Source organism: Theropithecus gelada, chromosome 10 (assembly GCF_003255815.1).
Source record: "Theropithecus gelada isolate Dixy chromosome 10, Tgel_1.0, whole genome shotgun sequence".
Taxonomy (NCBI): domain Eukaryota; kingdom Metazoa; phylum Chordata; class Mammalia; order Primates; family Cercopithecidae; genus Theropithecus; species Theropithecus gelada.
Genome location: NC_037678.1, coordinates 18,647,849 through 18,673,074, shown reverse-complemented (window position 1 = coordinate 18,673,074; position 25,226 = coordinate 18,647,849). Strand labels below are relative to the sequence as shown.

Sequence of the window (25,226 nt, the reverse complement as noted above, 5' to 3'; positions counted from 1 at the left end):
GAGATTTGTGCTTATATCTCTCCTATGGCCGTGTGCAGTTTCGGCTTTTGATCAGGTTTCTGTTTCCAGTTGGATCCCAATTGTACATTTCGTTATGCAGTAAGTTCAGCAGTAAGTTCAACAGTGTCCCTCATACAGGGAGTGAGGCCTTGTGGAGCCAGATGCCTTCCACTTTTTTTTTTTTTTTTTTTTTTGTGACAGGGTCTCACTCTGTCATCTAGGCTGCACTGGAGTAGAGCAGTCGTACTTTAACTTTAAACCCCTGGGGCTCAAGCAATCCTCCTGCCTCTATCTCCCGGGTAGCTAGGATGACAAGCACACACTACCATGCCCAGATAATTATTTCATTTTTTGCAGAGACAGAGTCTCACTGTGTTGACCAGGCTGGTTTCAAACTCCTCATCTTAAGCGATCTTCCTGCCTCTACCTCCCAAAGTGCTGGGATTACAGGTGCGAGCCACCATGCTCAGCCACCACTTATTTAAGAATTCATCTTTGGGCCAGGTGTGGTGGCTCACACCTGTGATCCCAGCACTTTGGGAGGCCAAGGTGGGCGGATCACGAGGTCGGGAGTTCAGGACCAGCCTGATCAATATGGTGAAACCCTGTCTTTACTAAAAATACAAAAATTAGCCTTGCGTGGTGGCACATGCTCGTAGTCCCGGCTACTCGGGAGGCTGAGGCAAGAGAATCGCTTGAACCTGGGAGGTGGAGATTGCAGTGAGCCAAGATCGCACCACTGCACTCCAGCATGGGCAACAGAGCAAGACTCTGTCTCAAAAAAAAAAAAAAGAGAGTTCATCTTTCATGAGATGTTTTTCTTTCTCTTGTATATTTTGCTTCAGAGGGCTTTCCTCAAGGAGACAATTCTACCTCAGCACAAGGAAACTACCTGGAGGCCATCAATCTGTCATTCAATGGTGAGTAAGGATGCCAGCCAGTGTGCCAGCATCTTGCCTACCACGTGGCTGTGTTACTGGAAAGGTGTCCTGATCCAGACCCTAAGAGAAGGTTCTTGGATCTTGCAGAAGAAAGAATCCGGGGGCGAGTCCACAGAATAAAGTGAAAGCAAGTATATTAAGGAATAGGCCAGGCGTAGTGGCTCACGCCTATAATACCAGCACTTTGGGAGGCTGAGGCGGGTGGATCACCTGAGCTCAGGAGTTTGAGACCAGCCTGGCCAACATGGTGAAACCGCGTCTCTAATAATAATACAAAAATTAGCTGGGCATGGTGGTGCACACCTGTAATCCCAGCTACTTGGGAGGCTGAGGCAGGAGAATTGCTTGAACCCAGGAGGCAGAGGTTGCAGTGAGCCGAGATCGTGCCATTACACTCCAGCCTGGGTGACAAGAGTGAAACTCCGTCTCAAAAAAAAAAAAAAAAGAAAAGAAAAGGAATAAAAGAATGACTACTCCATAGAAAGAGTAGGGCATTCCCGAAAGCAGGAGGAGGAACACGTCCTCCTTAGGTACCATGGTTGTTTATATGTAACAAAGCAAAAAGTCACGGGGGAGAGGTGCTCTGCTGCAAGCACTCATGACAAAGGATTGTTCCTCTTTGTGTAACTGCTGTCTTTCTCAAGAATCTATATTATTTTCTTTAAAGCAAAACTTACTTTTTTTTGAGACGGAGTCTTGCTCTGTCACCAGGCTGGAGTGCAGTGACGCAATCTCGGCCCACTGCAACCTCCGACTCGTGGATTCAAGTGATTCTTCTGCCTCAGCCTCCCAAGTAGCTGGGACTACAGGTGCACATCACCACACCCAGCTAATTTTTGTATTTTTTGGAGAGACAGGATTTCACCACGTTGGCCAGAATGGTCTCAATCTCCTGACTTCGTGATCCACCCACCTTGGCCCCCCAAAGTGTTGGGATTATAGGCATGAGCCACCGCACCTGGCTGTTTTGTTTTTTAATATACTTTAAGTTCTGGGATACATGTGCAGAACATGCAGGTTTGTTACATAGGTATACATGTGCCATGGTGGTTTGCTTCACCCATCAACCCATCATCATCTACATTAGGTATTTCTCCTAATGCTTTTTTTTTGTATTTTTTGGGATGGAGTGTTGCTCTGTCTTCCAGGCTGGAGTGCAGTGGCGTGATCTTGGCTCACTGAAACCTCTGCCTCCCAGATTCAAGTGATTCTCCTGCCTCAGCCTCCTGAGTAGCTGGGACTACAGGTGTGCACCACCACGCCCAGCTAATTTTTGTGTTTTTAGTAGAGACGAGGTTTCACCATATTGGCCAGGCTGGTCTCAAACTCCTGACCTCGTGATCCACCTGCCTCGGCCTCCCAAAGTGTTGGAATTACAGGCATGAGCCACCGTGCCTGGTCTATTTTTTTTTTTTTTTTTTTTTTGAGCCAGTCTCACTTTGTCTCCAGGCTGCAGTGCAGTGGCGTGATCTCTGCTCAGTGCAACCTCCAACTCCCAGGTTCAAGCGATTCTCCTGCCTCAGCCTCCCAAGTAGCTGGGATCACAGGTACGTGCCACCACACCCAGCTAATTTTTGTATTTTTAGTAGAGAGAGAGTTGTACGTACCATGTTGGCCAGGATGGTCTCGATCTCTTGACCTCGTGATCCGCCCACCTCAGCCTCCCAAAGTGCTGGGATTACAGGCGTGAGCCACTGCGCCTGGCCGCAAAACTTACTCTTAAACTAAGAATACTTTCGTTCTTAAGATATTGGGACATCAGGGCTGGGCACGGTAGCTCACACCTGTAATCTCAGCACTTTGGGAGGCCGAGGTGGGCGGATCATGAGGTCAGGAGGTTGAGACCATCCTGGCTAACACGGTGAAAGCCCGTCTCTACTAAAAATACAAAAAATTAACCAGGCATGGTGGTAGGCCCCTTTATTCCCAGCTACTCTAGAGACTGAGGCAGGAGAATGGTGTGGACACTGGAGGCGGAGCTTGCAGTGAGCTGAGATCACACCACTGCACTCCAGCCTGGGCGACAGAGCGAGACTCCATCTCAAAAAAAAAAAAATATATTGGGACATCAGGACGTTTCCTGGGTCTGTTAAGTCCTGAGTCTGTTGGGTAAACATTATTAACCTGTTCCCTTAACTGTAAACATCCTGTGACTAAGAATGCCTAACCTCCTGGGAATGCAGCCTAGCAGGTCTGAACCTCATTGTACCCAGCCCCTATTCAAGATGGAGTTGCTCTGGTTTAAAGGCCTCTGACAGCTATGCATGTCTCTTTATGAATGCCTGCAGACCCAGACCTAGGTGATGATGCCTCCATTCAGCTACCCCCAAAATTAATTTAAAGCAATAGCTTCTCATTGGGTGGTTGTAATGACCAACATTTAGCTCTTGGGTCTTCTGTTGACCGGTTAATTTGGTAGTCTCATCTGCTTCTCATGGTCAGGAACTACAAGGATCCTCCTTGGGTTCTTTGACTTACTCAAACCGTGTTATTATTTTCCACCCCATCCCTCAACTGCTTCTAGGTAATATTTTAAAAATCTACTTAAAAAATAAAAATTTAAAATAAAAATTAAAAAAATTAAAATCTACTTAAAAAAAAATTACAAAAGCAGCCAGGTGCCGTGACTCACATGTATAATCCCAGCACTTTGGGAGGTCAAGGCAGACAGATCACTTGAGGTCCGGAGTTTGAGACCAGCCTGAGCAACATGGTGAAACCCTGTCTCTACTAAAAATACAAAAATTAGCCAGCGTGGTGGCACACGCCTGTAATCTCAGCTATTCAGGAGGCTGAGACAGGAGAATCACTTGAACCTGGGAGGTGGAGGTTGTGGTGAGCAGAGATCACACCACTGCACTCCAGCCTGGGTGAAAAAGACACTAATTTTTTTTTTTTTAAAATAAATAGGCCTGCTGCAATGGCTGACACCTGTAATACCAGCACTTTGGGAGGCTGAGGCAGGGGGTCACCTGAGGTCAGGAACTCAAGACCAGCCTAGCCAACATGGCAAAACCCCATCTTTACTAAAAATACATAAAAAACTTGCCAGGCATGGTGGTGCATGCCTGCCATACCAGCTACTTGGGAGGCTGAAGCAGGAAAATCACTTAAACCTGGGAGGTGGAGGTTGAAGTGAGCTGAGATCATGCCACTGCACTCCAGCCTGGGTGATGGAGTTAAGACTGTCTCAAATAAATAAAATAAAATAAAATAAAATAAAATAAAATAAAATTCGAATATGGAGAGGTGTATCAAGTAAAAAACGATACACTCCTCCTGACCCCCAGTGTCCTCTTCTTTAAGGGGAACCATTGTTAGCAGTGTGGTATGATTATCCCGGCATTTATGTGTTAGCTGAAATATATTATTTGCAAATAACAGAAATGTATTGATTTAGTTTAAACAAAAAGGGAAATTTACTGGAAGAATACAGAGGCTTACGTGGAGCAGCCAGGAAAGGCTCAAACACCATGTTGAAGAACCTTAGTGGCTCTGGGAACCATAGCAGCAGGAATTATGAGAGCCATATTTCAGCTTCCAGCAACCCTGTCTCTGCTCTCTGTTCAGAATTCACATTCCTGGTAGAGAGAGTCTGATCTGCCCAGCTCCAGTTAGGTGTCCATCTGTCACTGGCCAGACGTGGAAGTGATGATGTACATTCACATCACCTGTATATCATCTTCACACGTGTCTGTACACAGGTGCTGGGGGAATTCTAGAGCATGAGGTCTTCTATTAGTAAATCTTCTTGTCATATTGGAATATCACTGATTTTTCATAGTAAGAATCACGGAAGCTAGAAATAAAAAGTGACTTGCCAGATTTACAAAATCATCCCAAGATTTTGGTCTACTCTTTTAAATAGTGTCTTAAATTAATACTATCTAATATAATCTAATTATATAGTTTATATATATAATAAAATAATATATAATATATAAAAAATCTAATATAATCAAAGTTTTACTACAGACTCATTTATGGATGGTTCAAATTAACAGCATGAATTTTTTTTTTTTTTTTTGACACAGAGTCTTGCTCTGTCACCCAGGCTGGAATGCAGTGGCATGATCTCTGCTCACTGCAACCTCTGCCTCCTGGGTTCAAGTGATTCTCCCATCTCAGCCTCCCAAGTGGCTGGGATTATAGGTGCACACCACCATGCCTGGCTAATTTTTGTATTTTTTGGTAGAGATGGAGTTTCACCATGTTGGCCAGCCTGGTCTCAAACTCCTGATTTCAAGTGATCCACCTGCCTCGGCCTCCCAAAGTGCTGGGATTACAGGCATGAGCCACATCCCTAACAGCATGAAATTTGAGCATTTAAGGCTGCACAGGGCAAGTATTAGGCATCAATGAGGTGTATTAACAAAGGTGACAGAGACTTATTCCGTGGTCAAGTAGTTCTTAATATAGAAAAGATAGATGTGTATACATTTAACTAGAATGTGGCAGTTGCTATAATAAAAATATGGCCCGGGTGCAGTGGCTCACGCCTGTAATCCCAGCACTTTGGGAGGCCGAGGTGGGCGAACCACTTGAGGTCGGAAGTTCGAGACCATCCTGGCCAACATGGTGGAACCCTGTCTCTACTAAAAATACAAAAAATGAGCCAGGTGTGGTGGCATGCACCTGTAGTCCCAGCTACTCAGGAGGCTGAGGCAGGAGAATTGCTTGAACCTGGGAGGCGGAGGTTGCAGTAAGCCCAGATCACGCCACTGCACTCCAGCCTGGTGACAGAGCAAGACTCTGTCTCAAAATAAAATAAAATAAAATAAAAATATGGGCAGAATGCTCTGAGAGTGTAGAGATGCTTGTTTGTGACAGGGTTCTGAAAAACTGTAACATCATTATTGTGGAATTTTTGTTTTATTTCTAGTGTTTGATAAGCATTACATCAACCGCAACTTTGACCGAACGGGGCAGATGTCAGTGGTGATCACGCCCGGGGTGGGTGTCTTTGAGGTGGACCGCCTACTCATGATCTTGACCAAGCAGCGGATGATAGATAATGGTAATACTCTCTGGTTTGTGCCCTGTCTCCACATGTTCCTAGCCTGATTTTCCCTTAGAACTGTGAGCTTCACTGACTTCTTAGAGTGTGAGGAGCTCTGTATAGTGTTCTGCGTGTCACAACATCTGTGGATGTCAATAGGCATCAGGTGCTAAAGATTCATGGTCAAATCAGTTTGGAAAATGCTGGGTCATGCAAAGATAAGCAGGTTCCATAATGACAGGTCTTCCTCCGTTTTTAATATGTTAGTGTAGGTTGTTTTTCTCTAAAGGGTGTATCAGGGTACTCTGAGTTTCCCAAATATATTTGGCACTAGAGAAGCCTTCCTGGAGGGATGATTTCAAGGGACCCATGTGCTGTCAGCCTGTTTTCAGATGCACTATCAGATAATCTAGTCCAGTCCTCCATGATGTGCCTCGTATCCCCAACTCAGCCCCACACCCCACAATTTGATTTGTTTCATCAACAAGATGGAGTTGGGATGCTGAGGCAGTAGAATTGCTTGAACCCAGGAGGCAGAGGTTGCAGAGAGCTGTGATCTCTGACCACTGCACGTCAGCCTGGGCAACAGAGTGAGACTGTCTCAAAAAGTGTATTTACTTCTTTGCTGCATAGGCAGCACTATGAGGTTATAAATCATACAATGGTAAGTTAGCTTTGCCTAATACGCAGTTAAATAACATGATTTATAGATAGGGATGCTTGTCTCTGCCATTCCCTCGCCACAACTCTTTTTGTCTTTTATTTTTTTAGGAATTGGTGTGGACTTGGTGTGTATGGGAGAGCAACCGTTACATGCTGTCCCATTGTTCAAGGTAATTAGATTTTGGATTTGCTTACTAAAGGCCAGTTTGAGTATAGTTAGAAAGAGAAACAATCCAGGCACTGTGGCATGCGCTATAGTCCCACTTACTCGAGAGGCTGAAGTGGGAAGATCCCTTGAGCCTAGGAGTTTGGGTATAGTTTGTTATGAATAACTATGAATAACTGTTGCACTCCAGCCCGGTCAGCAAAGCAAGACTCCATCTCTAAAAAAAAAAATTTTTTTTTTTTTTTTGAGACGAAATCTTGTTCTTGTCCCCCAGGCTGGAGTGCAATGGCGCGATCTCGGCTCACTGCAACCTCTGCCTCCCGGGTTCAAGCAATTCTCCTGCCTCAGCCTCCTGAGTAGCTGTGATTACAGGCACCTGCCACCACGCCTGGCGAATTTTTGTATTTTTAGTAGAAACGGGATTTCACCATGTTGGCCAGGCTGGTCTCGAACACCTGACCTCAGGTGATCTGCCCACCTTGGCCTCCCGAAGTGCTGGGATTACAGGCTTGAGCCACCATGCCTGGCCCTAAAAAATTTTTTTTTAAAACCCCAAAAACAGAAAAGTTAGAGCAGTTCCACATCCTACTTGTTCTGTAGCTTATCTGTGCTCTCATTTTTCCCCTTTCAGCTCCATAATCGGAGTGCTCCCCGGGATTCTCGTCTGGGCGATGACTATAATATCCCTCACTGGATAAACCACAGGTGGGTGCGATCTCAATCAATAGTAGGTGATAAGAGTTTTGACAGCTTCCTTGCCATTTTTCTTTAAATTTGTTAGGTTCTTATTATAGCACTAAACCTTTTGTCAAGAAAATGTGGAAACCAAGTTCTAACATTTGCTCAAAGTTCTCTACACACAAAGCAGTAGCAGTATCATATGGACAGTCTATGGTGAAAAAGAATAAAAACAAAATTTTAAGGACTGACTGACTTCCACTGCTGTTCCCAAGTCCTTCTATTCCCAACTCCCACAGACCGTAGAAGACCAACATTTGTGCCTGACTTCCTTCAGCTCTAGATAAGTCCCCGCGCCTCTTTATGGGACAAGGCTTCAGTGTTCCTGCTGGTTCCAGCTCAGGGATGGCTTTTCTCATCCCTCTGCTAGTGCCAGTGCCTCATCTTTTTGAACTATGACACTAATCTTATTCCATCTACCCTTCTCTTGAAAATGCCTATTTTCTTCCAAGATCCAACTCTAGCATCTCTCTTCTGTGAATTACTTCTGTGCTGCCCTGATAACTAATAGCCACTTTTTCTTCAGTGCTTCCAGAGCATTCTCTCCTTCTCTGGGTTGTCTTTCTTTCTTTCTTTCTTTTTTTAAGATGGAGTCTCGCTCTGTCGCCCAGGCTGGAGTGCAGTGGCACGATCTTGGCTCACTGCAACCTCCACCATCCGGGTTCAAGCAATTCTCTTGCCTCAGCCTCCTGAGTAGCTGGGATTACAGGTGCCTGCCACCACACCCAGCTAATTTTTGTATTTTTAGTAGAAACAGGGTTTCACCGTGTTGGCCAACCTGGTCTTGAACAGCAAGTTCATGGCAAAGCTGCAGCTATTAATTTATACTGTTTGATATCATGATATTAGACTGTTTTTGACCTACAAAAGTAGCAATTTCAGGCCGGGCATGGTGGCTCATGCCTATAATCCCAGTACTTTGGGATGCTGAGGTGGGAGGAACGCTTGAGGCCAGGAGTTTGAAACCATTGTGATCAACGTAGCCAGACTGTCTCTACCAAAAAACAAAATATAACTAATGTTTTGTAGTGACTTCTTGTAAAAGAAGTTAAAATTGGGAAGATCAGTGAAGCTGAGAACAAAGCCCATTTCAGGAGGGCTGATCCATGCCTAGTATTTTAACTGTGTTTTGAGTTTTTAAAATAAAGGGGATTTAAATTAATGACTCTGTTTCTTTTACAGTTTCTACACATCCAAAAGCCAGCTCTTTTGTAATAGTTTCACCCCACGAATAAAACTGGCAGGAAAGAAGGTAGGTTTTTATTTTTGTTAAGACGGGTTCTTACTATGTGGTCCAGTCTTATCTTGAGCTCCTGGACTCAAGCAATCCTCCTGTTTCAGCCTCCCAAAGTGTTGGGATTACAGACATGAGCCATTCTGCCCAGCCAAGAAGGTAGATTGCATTAATCAGCAGAGAGCCTTTGTGGACTGTCACACACTGATAAGGTTATTTTAGTCCTGAGGTACCCTCATCTTCCCCCATGGCCATGAACAGAGTTAAGAAATTCATCCCCAAACTTTATTTATTTATTTATTTATTTATTTATTTATTATTATTTTTTTTTGAGACGGAGTCTCACTCTATCGCCCAGGCTGGAGTGCAGTGGCCGGATCTCAGCTCACTGCAAGCTCCGCCTCCCGGGTTCACGCCATTCTCCTGCCTCAGCCTCCCGAGTAGCTGGGACTACAGGCGCCCGCCACCTCGCCCGGCTAGTTTTTTGTATTTTTTTAGTTGAGACGGGGTTTCACCGTGTTAGCCAGGATGGTCTCGATCTCCTGACCTCGTGATCCGCCCGTCTCGGCCTCCCAAAGTGCTGGGATTACAGGCTTGAGCCACCGCGCCTGGCAAAACTTTATAACTTTATATATTAGATAAATAAATAACAAGGCCAAAGCCAGACTGCGTGAAATACCTTTGGCAGAAATATGACCAAGACTAAGAGTTCATTTTTTGTTTTTCAAGAGTTCATTTTATGATGACATGACTGTTTTATTCAGATGCTGATGTCACTCAGATACCAGTGGGAATAAAGACAAAGATACAGATATGCATTGCAGCAAAGGGGAAATATGATAAAAAGGTCAGATCTGTTTTTTTTTTTTTTTTTGAGACAGAGTCTCGCTCGCTCTGTTGCGCAGGCTGGAGTGCAGTGGTGCAGTCTCAGCTCACTGCAAGCTCCGTCTCCCGGGTTTACGCCATTCTCCTGCCTCAGCCTCTCGAGTAACTGGAACTACAGGCGCCTGCCACCTCGCCCGGCTAGTTTTTTTCTATTTTTCAGTAGAGACGGGGTTTCACCGTGTTAGCCAGGATGGTCTCTATCTGCTGACCTCATGATCCGCCCGTCTTGGCCTCCCAAAGTGCTGGGATTACAGGCTTGAGCCACTGCGCCCGGCCAAAAGGTCAGATCTTAGTATAAAGAAGTGAAAATTCTGGCTGAGTGCAGAGGCTCTTGCCTATAACCCCAGTGCTTTGTGTGGCCGAGGAAGGAGGATTGTTTGAAGCCAGGAGTTTGAGACCAATCTGGGCAACAAATATAGTGAGACCCCATTTCTACAAAAACTAAAAAAGAATTAGCCAGGTAGGGTGGCGCATACCTGTAAGTCCCAGCTACTTGGGAGGCTAAAATGGGAAGATTGCCCGAGCCCAGGAATCCAATGCTGTGGTGAGCTATAATTGTAGCATCGCACACTAACCTGGGTGACTGAGATCTTGTCTCTAGAAACAAACAAACCAAGAAAATAAATGAAAATTGTAGCAAGAATGGGAGTTCTTGTTTTCTTCTTTCCAAAGAGGTTTAAAATATATTAATAATTATACCACATTTAAAATATATTAAAAATTATACCACATTTAAAATATATTAATAATTATACCACATGCTACAAAAAGTGTGGTGAAATTGACACTGGAGTACCTGGTTGGTGTATGTTACTTTTGCAAAGCATTTCAGCCTTGTGTATTGAGAGCAAATGTTTATGCTATTTGACCAGGCACTTCCATTTTGGGGCATGTGGTGTCAGGAAATAATTGAAGTGATTATATGCAAATACCTCTGGGTTTAGTTTTATTCTTAATAGAAGTTGAAAACAATAGAGCAATGGCTGAACTATGAAATATCCACTTGATGGAATATATTTGCAACTGATAAAAATGCAGTTTTAAAGAACTTGAACAGGTGTTTTTTGTTGTTGTTGTTGTTTGTTTTTTTGAGATGGAATCTTGCTCTGTCTCCCAAGCTGGAGTGCAGTGGTGTGATCTCGGCTCACTGCAACCTCTGCCTCCCAGGTTCAAGCAATTCTCGTGCCCTAGCCTCCCGAGTAGCTGGGATTACAGGCACCTGCCACCACACCCGGCCTAATTTTTGTATTTTTAGTGGAGACAGGGTTTCATATGTTGGCCAAGTTTGTCTCAAACTCTTAATTTCAAGTGACCAGCCCACCTCAGCCTCCCAAAGTGCTGGGATTATAGGCGTGAGTCACTGCACCCGGCCAGAACTTGAACAAGTGGTTTTGATGTACTGTGAGAAGAAAAGCAGGCTGTTATGTTTGCAGTCCCCACACCCGAGTGCTTTCACCCCTCTGCCCTTTCCAGTAGAGCTGAATTCACTGAGGGTTGCTCCATTTGTGGCTGTGTGTCAGGCCCACTTCTTCCCTTTTCTTTTTTTAGCGGGGAGGGCTGTTAATGTTACTCTTCTAATAGGGGAAATACTAATTTGGAGCAAGCTGAGGACTCCTAGCATAAGCCATGTCAGATAGTGAAATGCTAGGAGATGGGATTCTGCCTCTCTTGCCTTCACCATAAGCATTCTCAGCCAAGTAGAACATGGAAAAACTTCTCTGCACCATGATTATTTTATTTTATTTTTTTGAGACAGAGTCTCGCTCTGTCATGCCCAGTGTAGTGGTGGGATCTCGGCTCATTGCAACCTCTGCCTCCTGGGTTCAATTATTTTTCGTGCCCCAGCCTCCCCAGTAGGTAGGACTACAGGTGCATGCCACCATGCCTGTCTAATTTTTTTTTTTTTTTTTTTTTTGAGATGGAGTCACTCTCTCTCTCTGGCCCAGGCTGGAGTGCAATGGTGCGATCTTGGCTCACTGCAACCCCTGCCTCCAGAGTTCAAGTGATTCTCCTGTCTCAGCCTCCCAAGTAGCTGGGATTACAGGATTACAGGCGTGTGCCACCATGTCCAGCTAATTTTTGTATTTTTTAAATTTTATTTTATTTTATTTTATTTTTTGAGATAGAGTTTCGCTCTGTCACCCAGGCTGGAGTGCAATGGCACGATCTCGGCTCACTGTAACCTCCGCCTCCTGGGTTCATGTGCTTCTCCTGCCTCAGCCTCCAGAGTAGCTGGGATTACAGGTGCCCACCACTGTGCCCAGCTAATTTCTTTGCGTTTTTAGTAGAGAAGAGGTTTCACCATGTTGGCCAGATTGGTCTTGAACTCCTGACCTCAGGTGATCCACCCATCTTGGCCTTCAAAAGTGCTGGGATTACAGGTGTGAGCCACTGCACCCAGCTAATTTTTGTATTTTTAGTAGAGACGGGGTTTCACCATGTTGGCCAAGCTGGTACTCCTGACAACCTCAGGTGTTCTGCCTGCCTTGGCTTCCCAAAGTGCTGGGATTACAGGCATGAGCCATTGTACCCGGCTACCATGATTATTTTAAAGAAGCAAGAGTTAATATTGTTGTGAAAGGTTTCAGGGTCCTGAAAAATTACCAAAAAAATTACATAAATAGAGATGGGGTCTCACTATGTTGCTCAGGCTAGTCTCAAACTCCTGTGCTCAAGCAGTCCTCCCGCCTTGGACTCCCAAGGTGCTGGGATTATAGGCGTGAGCCACTGTGCCTGGCCTTTATTTATTTAATCTGAAAAAGATTTTTAAGTAAATGTAAAAAGTGATAGCTTTATTAGTTTTTTCCTCTACCCTTGTACTTGATTTTGGCAAATTGGGTGATCTACAGAGTGCTCAGCTCTGGTAGGTGCAGGCAGACAGGTGACAGCACCGTAGTGAAGGGGGAAGCATGCAGCGTTTGGGTCAGGTGGGACCTAGCTGTGGTGGCACAAACACAACAGTGGATTGACCAAGAATCTAAAGATCTGGGCTTGAATTTTGGCTCTGCCACCTGCTGAATATGTGGCTTTGGGTAAAGTCCCTCATTCTCTCTGCAATTGAATATCTCCACTTGTAAGGAGGAGTCCATTCCCTCACTGGACAGGGTTGTGAGAGTCAGCAAGATGTGATGTGAGAATAAAGGACCGTGGTAGGTAGGTGTCAGATGTTAGCTCCTGCCTTTCCATCAGTTACAGGCTCTCTACCCTGGGAGCAGCACATACACACTGTGCCTTGTGATAAGTTCTTTTCTAGCAAAGGAAGGAGTGATTAATTATCTATTTAATTTTTCAGCCTGCCTCTGAGAAAGCAAAAAATGGCCGTGATACATGTGAGTATTTTTTGAGATTTTTTTCCTTGCTTTTAAAAAAACAGTCAGCTGGCCGGGTGCGGTGGCTCACGCCTGTAATCCCAGCACTTTGGGGGGCCAAGGTGGGTGGATCACCTGAGGTCAGGAGTTCAAGACCAGCCTTGCCAACATGGTGAAACCCTGTCTCTACAAAAATACAAAAAAATTAGCCGGGCATGATGGCGGGTACCTGTAATTCCAGCTACTCAGGAGGCTGAGGCAGGAGAATTGCTTGAACCCAGGAGGCAGAGGTTGCAGTGAGCCGAGATCACACCATTGCACTCCAGCCTGGGCGACAGAGCAAGACTCCGTTTCAAAAAAAAAAAAAAAGAGCATCAGCTTACCCATGACAACAAAACTATGTGAAGTCCCATAAAAAATCTGTGGAAAAGTCAGGAGACCTGAGTTCCCTTTGTGTCATGTTTGCAGGATCCCTTAATGACCTTATATTTTTTCCTGTCATCTGCAAAATGAAAAAAACTTGTTTTTCTTTTCCATCGGCCATTTGTAGGGATCAGGTAGAAAGTTTTAAACTACTAAACATATTAAGATGATTTATTTTAAGAAGGGTCACAGAAGGATGAAATGCTATCCACACCTTACCTTTATTTAGTGCTATACAGTTCTATATTGCTTTGACATATACGTCATTTAGTCTCAACTTGATGAATAGGTTGTTACCCCATTTTTTCATGGAGAGGGTGATCACCTGTACCTTGCAGATTCTGGTGAAGATTATCTGAAGGCATCTGTTTGAAATGTATTTGGATGACAATTTATATTATTTGTGTATTTCAGCTCTCAGGCATCTGTTTGAAATGTTTTTGATAACAATTTATGTTATTTGTGTATTTCAGCCCTCGGGAGTCCAAAAGAATCTGAGAACGCCCTTCCCATCCAAGTAGATTATGATGCCTATGACGCTCAAGTGTTCAGGCTGCCCGGCCCATCCCGGGCCCAGTGCCTCGCCACCTGCAGGTTTTCTGCCAGATTCACTTGGGGGTGCATATAAAAATTGTGTAGGAAAACCTGAAGTTCAGTAGTGGCCTTTAAGAGAGCAACCTTGAAAATCTTTTGTTTTGTTTTGTTTCATTTTGGGTTTTTTGTTTGTTTTGTTTTGTTTTTTTGAGATGGAATTTCTCTCTTGTTGCCCAGACTTGAGTGTAATGGTGCGATCTCGGCTCACCGCAACCTCCACCTCCCGAGTTCAAGCGATTCTCCTGCCTCAGCCTCCCAAGTTGCTGGGATAACAGGCGTGCGCCATCATGTCTGGCTAATTTTGTATTTTTAGTAGAGATGGAGTTTTTCCATGTTGGTCAGGCTGGTCTCGAACTCCCGACCTCAGGTGATCTGCCCGCCTCGACTTCCCAAAGTGCTAGGATTACAGGCATGAGCCACTGTGCCCATCTCGTTTTGTTTTTTGAGATGGAGTCTCACTGTGTCACCCACGCTGGAGTGCAATGACACAATCTCGGCTCACTGCAACTTCTGCGTCCTGGGTTCAAGCAATTTTCCTGCCTCAGCTTCCTGAGTAGGTGGGATTAAAGGCACGCGCCACCACACCCGGCTAATAATTATATTTTTTGTAGAGATGGGGTTTCGCCATGTTGGCCAGACTGGTCTTGAACTTCTGGCCCCAAGTGATCCTCCTGCCTCGGCCTCCCAAAGTGCTGGGATTATAGGTGTGAGCCACCGTGCCTGGCCGGTTCTTATGGTCTTCTGAGCCAAGGGAAACAATTCACAAATTCCACAATCTTCCTCTCATCGGGCTGGCACTATCCTTGGACACAGCGTTTCTTTTAAGTTTATTATTCTGAGTGGGCAAGAACTTTTCTTTCTTTAAGTCCTCCTTTTAAAAATTTGCTGCCTGAGGCCGAGGTGGGCAGGTCACGAGATCAGGAGATTGAGACCATCCTGGCTAACATGGTGAAACCCTGTCTCTACTAAAAATACAAAAAAATTAGCCGGGCGTGGTGGCAGGCGCCTGTAATCCCAGCTACTCGGGAGGCTGAGGCAGGAGAATGGTGTGAACCCCAGAGGCGGAGCTTACAGTAAGCCGAGATCACACCACTGCCCTCCAGCCTGGGCCACAGAGTGAGACTCTGTCTCAAAAAAAAAAAAAAAAAAAAGTGTGCTCTGTGGTGTTTTGGTCATATGGTAGTTGGGTTTTTTTGAGACAGGATCTCGTTCTGTCACCCAGGCTGTAGTACAGTGTCACGATCATGGCTCACTGTAACCTCTGCCTCCTGGATCCTCTTGCCTCTGGCCTCCCAAGTAGCTGAGACTACAGGCATGCACCATCATGTCCAGCTAGTTTTTTAATTTTTTGTGGAGATGAGGTCTTACATATTGCCAGCTGGTCTCAAACTCCTGGTTGAAGCCATCTTCCTGCCTTAGTCTCCCAAAGTGCTGAGATTATAGGCATGAGCCACTGCACTCAGCCATGTGGTAGTTTTTAATTGTGATATAGTTAGATATACTAATCTATTCATTTCTGGGTCTTGTGTAAGAAAACATTCTCTACCCCAGAGTTACAGGTGAATATTTCATATTTTCTTCTAATATTTTATAGTCTTGGGGGATTTTTGTTGTTGTTTTTGTTTTTGTTTTTGTTTTGAAATGGCGTTTTGCTCTGTCTGCTAGGCTGGAGTGCAGTGGTGCAATCTCTTCTCACTGCAGCCTCTGCCTCCTGGGTTCAAGCGATTCTTATGCCTCAGCCTCCCAAGTAACTGGGACTACAGGCATGCACCACCACACTCGGCTAATTTTTATATTTTTTAGTAGAGACGGGGTTTCAATATGTTGGCCAGGCTGGTCTCAAACTCCTGACTTCAAGTGGTCCACCCGCCTTGGCCTCCCAAAGCGCTGGGATTACAGACTGAGCCAGCGCACCCGGCCTCATCTTGGATTTTATGCTTATGTTTATATTATTTATGTCGACTTTCTTTTTTCATGAATGTGTGAAACAACTCTAGCTTCTATTTCTTTCCCTGTGTACCAAACACTGTGAATCAATTTTCCAGATTTCTTTTTTCTTTTTTTTTTTGAGAAGGAGTCTCGCTCTGTCACCCAGACTGGAGTGCAGTGGCTCGATCTCGGCTCACTGCAAGCTCCACCTCCCGGGTTCAATCCTTTCTCCTGCCTCAGCCTGCTGACTAGCTGGAACTACAGGCACCCACCACCACGCCCGGCTAATTTTTTGTATTTTTAGTAGAGCCCGGATTTCACCGTATTAGCTAGGATGCTCTCAATCTCCTGACCTTGTGATCCGCCCGCCTTTGCCTCCCAAAGTGCTGGGATTACAGGCGTGAGCCACTGCGCCCAACCAATTTTCCAAATTTCTTTTTTTTTTTTTTTTTTGAGATGGAGTTTTGCTCTTGTTGCCCAGGCTGGAGTGCGATGGCGTGATCTCGGCTCACCACAACCTCCGCCTCCTGGATTCAAGCGATTCTCGTGCCTCAGCCTCTTGAGTAGCTGGGATTACAGGCATGTGCCATCATGCCTGGCTAATTTTGTATCTTTAGTAGAGACGGGGTTTCTCCATGTTGGTCAGGCCGGTCTCAAGCTCCCGACCCCAGGTGATCCACCCACCTTGGTCTCCAAAAGTGCCAGGATTACAGGCATGAATGACTGCGCCTGGCCAGATTTCTTAATTCTGTAGCTTTAAGCACAACTGAGTGGAATAATATTATGTCTCTTAATTTTGTGGCAAATGAACTTAGAGTGACCACGTGATTGTTTTCTGTCCTCTTCCCTCATCCAGTCCTACCCAAGAATGCTTAGAGCTCAGAATTAAGTGCTGTCAGCAGCCTCTTTCCTGTGTGTGGATGCTGCTTAGGGGCTCAGTAAGAGCTACTGAGGGGCTTTTCTTTGTAGTCTTTAAAAATGCTCTCATAGTTCAAAATTGGTTTTCTTTTGTCTAATCAAAGATGACAAGACCTTGTGGTACCCAGGTTGTGTGGTCTCTGAAGGCACAAATTGTGTCTTAATTGGTGCTCTACCTTTACACATGGCTAAGCATATACTGGTGTTTAAATATTTACTGTGGAAAGAACAAACATGTAGTCAGCACTTTGAATCTGTTTTCAGGCTCCGTTTAAGCTCTTACTAAAAAAATCCTTGCAGGAGGAAAGGGAGTAGCTCTGATGCCACAAGGGCAGCCCTGTTGGTGGGCTTACTCTTTCGTTCTGAGCTTTTGCATCTTTATAGGGCTTTTCTCCTTTTGATCCTTCTTCCTGTTGCTTTTAGAGGTTTTCCCCTTAGGGAATTTTATGTTTTAATAAGGATATATATATATTGTGTGTGTATATATATAATATATAAATATGATATATGTAAACTCTTATTAGGAAATGTTCAGACATGCTCAAATAGAGACTACTATTATGAACAGTTATCACCATGTTGTCAGTCTTGTTTCATCACCTCTCCCACATTTAAATTTTGGATGGAGTATTTTAAAAACAAATCCCAGGATTGGCAGGGCACAGTGGCTCATGCCTGTAATCCCAGCACTTTGGGAGGCCAAGGCAGGTGGATCACTTGAGGTCAGGAGTTTGAGACCAGCCTGGCCAACATGGTGAAACCCAGTCTCTACTAAATATACAAAAAAATTACCCAGGTGTGGTGGCGGGCACCTATAATCCCAGCTGCTTGGGAGGCTGAGGCAGGAATATCGCTTGAACCCAGGAGGTGGAGGCTTCAGTGAGCTGACATTGTGCCACTGCACTCCAATCTGGGTGACAGAGTGAGACTCCATCTCACAAAAACAAACAAACAAATCCCAGGCAGCCTGTATTTTTTTTTCAATAGTGCGTACTTCAGCGTAAGTTTCTTTCTTTTTTTACATGTTATTTATTTATTTAGTGTCACCCAGTCTGGCACAAAGCTGATTAGTATACATTTCAACAAATAAGAATTAAAAAAAACAAAATATCGCAGTACCATTATCATTGGTAACAAAATTAACACTAATCCCTAAATGCCCTCTAGTAGCCAGTGCATGCTCAGTTTTCTGAATTGCCTCAAAACTGTGCTTTTGCAGTTAGTTTGAAATGGGACCTAAACAAGATCCACTTTTTGCATTTGGTTATAATGTCTTTTGTGTGTGTGTGTGACAGTAGAATGCCTTGCTTTCTACATTTGGCTGATTGTTGCCTTGTAATGTTTAAGTTTTCCTCTATTCTGCAAATTCCCTGTAAAGTGGCAATTATCTCTGGAAGCTTGATTAGATTTAGATTCAAATTTGAGGGTGAGAACACTTCTCAGGCACTGTGTACTTTCTCCCACATCACATCCTATCTCTCTTCTCATTCTGTTTTTAGTGATGTGAGATTAATCAGTGGGATCAGGTGGGGTCGGCCTGGAGCAGTCCTTTCTTTACAACTATGATCCTAGAACTTTGGCCGCATAATGTCTGTCATTTCTCCCCTCTCTTATATAACATCTCAAGCTGTTAAGGGTAAAGTACCACATATAGGTTTCCTGCTTGTAGATCACACTGGGGATTTTTGTTATTGGGTTCCCATGTGGCTTGGGCTGGTGATGGGTTTTAGAGTTTTAACTTGAGGTAGGACAGCATCCCTTGCTTGATGGTAACTTTTTGTCTCTTGCCTGGCAGGTCTGTGCGAGAGCGAGAGAATCACAGTCGAAAGAGTGCCAGCTCCTGTGATGTTTCATCCAGCCCTTCCCTACCAAGCCGCACACTACCCACTGAGGAAGTGAGGAGCCAGGCTTCTGATGACAGCTCCCTGGGCAAGAGCGCCAACATCCTGATGATCCCACACCCCCACCTGCACCAGTATGAAGTCAGCAGCTCCTTGGGATACACCAGCACTCGAGGTAAGAGTGCTGAAGCACAGACCGAGCCGGGGACATCTTTCTTAATACAGTGGGTGACTGGAGTTGGGAGGGTTGGTCAGAGGTGGGGTGTAAATCCCACATCTTAATTATTTCTTTGCCAGTGCAGTAGGTACAAATCACTTTAGCTGTTAGCTATGTGTATATTATACTTTTTTTTTTGGTGACAGAACACCCAGGCTACAGTGCAGTGGTGCAATCACAGCTCACCTCAGTGTGGCCTTGAACTCCAGAACTTAATTGATCCTCCCTCCTCAGCCTCCCAAGTAACTGGGACTATAGGCATGCCACCACACCCAGCTGATTATTACATTTTTTTGTAGAGATGGGGTTTCACCATTCCCAGGCTGGTCTTGAACTCCTGGGCTCAAGGGATCCACCCATTGGCCTCCTAAAATGCTGAGATTACAGGCATGAACCAATGTTACTGCACCCTGCCTCTATTATACTATTTTTTGTTTAGCCTTTCTTCATCCATCATTTAACTATATACCTTTCCATATATTAATAGAAAGCTTTTCTTAGGCCTAGGGTCAAAAGGGTTTATTTCCTTATCATTTCCATTTATGCCATACATAAAACAACCTCTGTCTTATGTTGCATTTTAGTTTCTCACTTACTGGTCCAGTGCAGTGACGCACACCTGTAATTCCAGCACTTTGGGAGGCCAAGGCGGGTGAATCACTTGAGGTCAGAAGTTTGAGACCAGCCTGGTCAACATGGTGAAACACTGTCTCTACTCAAAATACAGAAATTAGCTAGGCGTGGTGGCAGGTGCCTGTAATCCCAGGTACTCAGGAGGCTGAGGCAGGAGAATCACTTGAACTTGGGAGGTGTAGGTTGCAGTGAGCCGAGATTGCACCACTGTACTCCAGCCTGGGTGACAGAGGGAGACTCCATCTCAAAAAAAAAAAAAAAAAAAAAAAAAAGTTTTTCACTTACCGGTTTTTTTTTTTTTTAACTTTTATTTGCATTTATTTTGTGCTGAATTTATTCCCATACTATCAGTTTTTGTTTCTTCAATTTTTTTTCTTTTTTTTTTTTTCTTTTCTTTTTTTCTGAGACCGAGTCTCACTCTGTTGCCCAGGCTAGAGTGCAGTGGCATGATCTCGGCTCACTGCAACCTCTGCCTCCTGGGTTCAAGTGATTGTTCTGCCTTACCCTCCTGAGTAGCTGGGATTACAGGCACACGCCACCACACCAGCTAATTTTTGATTTTTTTTTAGTAGAGATGGGGTTTTGCCATGTTGGCCAGGCTGGTCTCGAACTCCTGGTCTCCAGTGATACTCCCACCTCGGCCTCCCAAAGTGCTGGGATTACAGGCATGAACCACCGTGCCTGGCCTTGGGATATCTTTTTCTTCTGTGCAATGTCCTCTTCTGGTTTAGGAATAATGTGTTCCTTTTCCATGCGGATCATCTTGGTGTGGCAGGAGGAGCTCATGTATGGGTTAATCTGACCATGAGCTCTTTACATCAGGCAGCACATCTTGGGTGCTTTGTTCACCTGGACATGCTCAATGACCAGAGAATCTGCACCTAAACCCTTCAGTTCGGCATGACTGTGCATTTTTAAGCACAGTCTGTGCTTAATTCAGTACTGTTTTTTGGCCACTGACCCCGTGTGCAACCATGCTGTTTGGCCTGGGACCACCTACTATCTCCATCATTGTAGTGTGGAAATGGTACACATTGTTTCTGTAAAGCAACGTTTCCTTTTTTTTTTTTTTTTGAGATGGAGTTTCACTCTTGTTGCCCAGGCTGGAGTGCAGTGGCACAATCTTGGCTCACTGCACCCTCCACCTCCCGGGTTCAAGCACTTCTCCTGCCTCAGCCTCCCAGGTAGCTGGGATTACAGACATGTGCCACCACACCCAGCTAATTTTGTCTTTTGAGTAGAGATGGGGTTTCACCATGTTGGTCAGGCTGGTCTCAAACTCCTGACCTCAGATAATCTGCCCACCTCAGCCTCCCAAAGTGCTAGGATTACAGGTGTGAGCCACCGCACCTGGCCAAAGTGACATCTTTCATATACTTGGTGGCTTTTTGTATATGCATACCCTTGATGGCCTGAGCAGTTTCATGGGTCGTTTCTTTTTTTGTTTGTTTGTTTTGAGACAGGTTCTCACTCTGTGGCCCAGGCTGGGGTGCAGTGATACAGTCTTGGCTCACTACAGCCTCAACCTCCTGGGCTCACGTGATCTTCCCACTTCAGTCTCCCAAATAGCTGGAACTACAGGTGTGCACCACCACACCTGGCTAGTTTTTAAAGTTTTTGTAGGAACGGTCTAAGTCTGTTTGCCAGGCTGGTCTTGAACTCTTGGGCTCCAGTGATCTGTCCACCTTGGTCTCCCAAAATGCTGGGATTACAGGAATAAGCTACTGTACCTGGCCTGTACTCATCTTTTTTATTTTTTTATTGGGTTTTTCTCTTTTATTTCCTTAATAACTAACTAGACTATATTCTTTTTTATTTTGTAAGTTAGAGCATCAATTCATTAATTTACAATGAACAGTAAAACTTTTATGGAAATCTGAACATTCTCTTCTTTCCTGCAAAGCAACTTGAGGAATGAAATACAGTATTACAATGTATGAGGTTCTGTGCTAGGCACTGGGTAGATAATGATGGCCAAGACAAATTCCTTGGAGTTTGCATCTGCTGGACCCACTTTTTCATCTAGGTGATTGCTTAGTGAATATGGGATGCACACAAGAAGAGTTGGTTGTGGATTTCAGTTCTTTGATCCACTCAGGCATGCTGTCTCTGTCTCCATAATGGGACCTGTCTGCCGTTGCGCCAGACGGGTGGAGTCTAAATATCATACCATCTCCTTGCCTGGTCAAGGCTGAAGGTGTCCATTTCTTCATTCTTTTTTTCTCAGTAATTTTTTTTTAGCATAATACCATTTGATTGCTTACTCATGTCCCAGCCCACTAAGTCAATGGAGGGTCTATTGATCCACTCATTCATTCAGGAACTCAGGTTCCTTCCATCCTGGGATGCCATGATTATGAACCTGGGTTTCCACAACGGGAAAAAGAATGCACATCATTCGTGGAGATAATTGTGGCCCAGGCCTGGATTTGAAGCATATCATTTCTACCTGTGATCTGCTGGCCGGAACTAAGTCATTTGACTTTATTGCAAAGAGGCTGGGAACTATAGTCTTGTGTCCAGTAGGAAAATCAAATGGGTTTATAGTGAAGATACTGACTAGCTCTGCCAAGATCTGCCCTTCTGGTTACCACATAGCTGTTTTTATTGTTCCTCCCTCTTAGAGAATATACTCGTTCCTTTCCCAAGGGAGACAACTCAAGTCCCATCATTCAGTCATTGCTTCCAGCTCAAAGTTCAGGATCTCTAGGCAGTGTCCTTCCCATCAGATTTGGTTGTGACTTCATTGTGCCAGTAATTTAGAACCAAAACTCCCTTCTCCCAAGTATTTAAAAGCAAACAAATGGAAACGTACTTCATTTCTTTATAGTTTGACAATTTTACTAATTTCTCTCACTCCCTGACATTTATGATGCCCAAGATTCTTGTCAGCCTTGGCTTATCAGTCTACCTAGTTCTGGTTTCACTGTGGTTCTGTGGTTTTTCTTTGTGACTCAACTCCATGATAACTGGCAGATGTCCTGGAGAACATGATGGAGCCACCACAGCGAGACTCCAGTGCACCAGGGAGGTTCCACGTTGGCAGTGCAGAATCCATGCTGCATGTTCGACCTGGTGGATACACGCCCCAGAGAGCACTGATTAACCCCTTCGCTCCCTCTCGAATGCCCATGAAGCTTACGTCCAACAGAAGGCGCTGGATGCACACTTTTCCTGTGGGTAAGTTTGTTGCTTAAGAGAGAGCCTTGGACTAGGAACTCCTAGCCCTGGTCTTCAGTGTCGGTCACCCATGTGTCCTTGGTCAGGTGCCTGTGTTACTCCAGCAGTAAGATGGGATAACCATGCCCACTTTGGCCATCCCAGGGGTTCTTGTAAAGATCCTTGAAGATGCACTTGGGAATAGGCTTTGTAACTAATTAGCTTTATAAACCTGAGGGCTTTTTTGTTTGTTTGTTTCAGCTTTTTTTTTTTTTCGAGACAGGGTCACTCTCTAGTTGCCCAGGCTGGAGTGCAGTGGTGCGATCTCAGCTCACTGCAGCCTCAACCTTCGGGGCTCAGGTGATGCTGCCACTTCAGCCTCCCAAGTGGCTGGGACTACAGGCATGTGCCACCATGTCTGGCTAGTTTTTTGTATTTTTAGTAGAGACAGGGTTTCACCATGTTGCCTGGGCTGGTCTTGAACTCCTGGACACAAGCAATCTGCCCACCTTAACCTCCCAAAGGGCTGGGATTATGGGTGTGAGCCACCGCATCTGGCTCTTTGTTTCTACTTGAGAGGAACTATGCATTGCCACCTGCTTTCTTTCCTAAGTTGGATGTCCCTCATTCTTGTTCATTCTTTCTTCTCTTAGCTCTCTTGGATACTAATATCCTGTCTTGGTTACAAAGAGTTATGTTATTTTGTTTTCTCTTAGGTGTCTCTGACAACTGAAAAAAAAATTTTCACCCAAACTCACTTTTTCCTAGTCCGTTCTTTTTTATCTATATTCCGTTCTCAAGAAGACAGTAAGGTTTTCTCAAGCTGTGGCTAAAGTTAAACTTTAGCTTAATGGGCTCTCATTGAGCTGGAAAGGAACAAATGCATTAAACTCCAGGATTTTGTGTGTGTGTGTGTGAGACAATGTCTTACTCTGTTACCCAGGCTGGAGTACAGTGGCGTAATCTCGGATACCTGTAGTCTCTGCCTTTCGGGTTCAAGCGATTCTCCTGCCTCAGCCTTCCAAGTAGTTGGGATTACAGGAATCACCACCACGCCTGGCTAATTTTTGTATTTTTAGTAGAAATGGGGTTTCACCGTGTTGGTCAGGCTGGTCTCGAACTCCTGGTCTCAAGCAATCCACCCGCCCCCAGGTTCCCAATTTGCTGGCATTACAGGTGTGAGTCACCGTGCCTGGCGAAATTTTTATTTTATTTTTTTCATGGAAACCATCCTGCTGAATACCTGGAAATGCCTATTTTCTTTTGTACTTGTCTTTAATATTTGAAAGTTAAATCAGTGAGAAATAGATCTGAATAATCTGACTGTAACTGGGGGTCATGCTTAAACCCCGTTTTGCCCCCTTATCTCTGCTATAATCAGTCACACTCCTTGTTTCTTTCTGTGTCCTTTCCCCTGCATTATTATCTCCACGGGTTCCCTTCTAGGTCACTTAGAACTCTTGGTGTTTCTTCAGTGACCTTCAGCTTTTCATGCTTCTGTGCTTCTCCTCCTCCCACTCTTCATGTACACTTTATTGGAACCATGTTCTGCAAACAGTTTGCTTTGCTTCTTCCTCCTCTTTAGCTGGCCTTTCAGTAGCCAACGCCCTCCTTCATCAGGCTCCCCTATCTTCTTCATTCCTATCCTCAGAGGCTCTCTTCCTTCTTGGCTAATCTTGTGGTCTCCTGCATGTTTTGCCTCTTTCAGGTTTGGAGTTTCACAGGTATCATTTCATCTATCCAGGTGCCCTCTTCCTTCAACCGCTGTTAACTTTGTTGAACACTTAGCTCTTCAACTTCTCTTTCCCCAGGAAGCCTCGTTTTGTAGACTTGACTAATTCTAATTTATCTCCTACTCTGCCTTTTTTGCACTTAAACATCTTCTGCTTCTTAGAATCACAGTTGTTACTCTCCTAGGTATTAACAGAGTCATTTGGTGTTTCACTTGTATTTCCCTCTTACTGAGTTTGTGTTAGCCCTCCTGGCAAGGGTCCATGCCTCCTATACTTGTATATTTCACTGTGGTGACTCAGTTGACACACATGAGACAGAATATCCTAAAATTTTCTTAACAGATTAGACAGGATGATAAAGGCCCGGCCCCTTAGTAGGATGGGTCCCGCTCAGAAGAGCAGGTGTCCTCTGGGAGCCAGAGGGTCCCTTGTATAATGTTCTTCTGTGGTGTGTTCTTCTTTCAATCTCACTAACATCTGTATCCCAGTAGCTGGAAAGAAGGGAGAGTATAGTTAAGTGCACAGCACTAGCTATCAGGTGGGAATGATGCTCAGTGGTTCTTTATCTGGGTAGGACCATCCGGAGAAGCCATCCAGATCCACCACCAGACCCGACAGAATATGGCGGAGCTGCAAGGCAGTGGGCAGAGGGACCCAACTCATTCCTCTGCAGAGCTGCTGGAGTTAGCATATCATGAAGCTGCTGGAAGGTGAGGATGTGCACAGGGCTCTGGAAGGTAACCTGAGAACACTCTCCAGCATCCAGGACAATGTGCAGAACAGACTATTGACAAAATGTTTAGAAGACTTGAAAAGACAGTATGAGACCAGGGCCTTCCTTTGTT

The 25,226-nt window shown here is 44.7% G+C and overlaps 1 protein-coding gene across 1 annotated transcript in view; it reads left to right on the top strand.

Moving 5' to 3' along the window:
- The window catches only part of DEPDC5 (DEP domain containing 5), a 157,913-nt gene that overhangs the window by 46,352 nt on the left and 86,335 nt on the right, over positions 1-25,226 (top strand). Inside the window, exons 14-23 of the mRNA XM_025398090.1 lie at positions 846-920; positions 5,824-5,958; positions 6,712-6,773; positions 7,401-7,474; positions 8,690-8,759; positions 12,919-12,955; positions 13,831-13,951; positions 18,594-18,814; positions 22,466-22,669; positions 24,956-25,091. Coding sequence (XP_025253875.1) covers positions 846-920; positions 5,824-5,958; positions 6,712-6,773; positions 7,401-7,474; positions 8,690-8,759; positions 12,919-12,955; positions 13,831-13,951; positions 18,594-18,814; positions 22,466-22,669; positions 24,956-25,091 — 1,135 coding nt within the window. The remainder of the gene's footprint in view (positions 1-845; positions 921-5,823; positions 5,959-6,711; positions 6,774-7,400; positions 7,475-8,689; positions 8,760-12,918; positions 12,956-13,830; positions 13,952-18,593; positions 18,815-22,465; positions 22,670-24,955; positions 25,092-25,226) is intronic.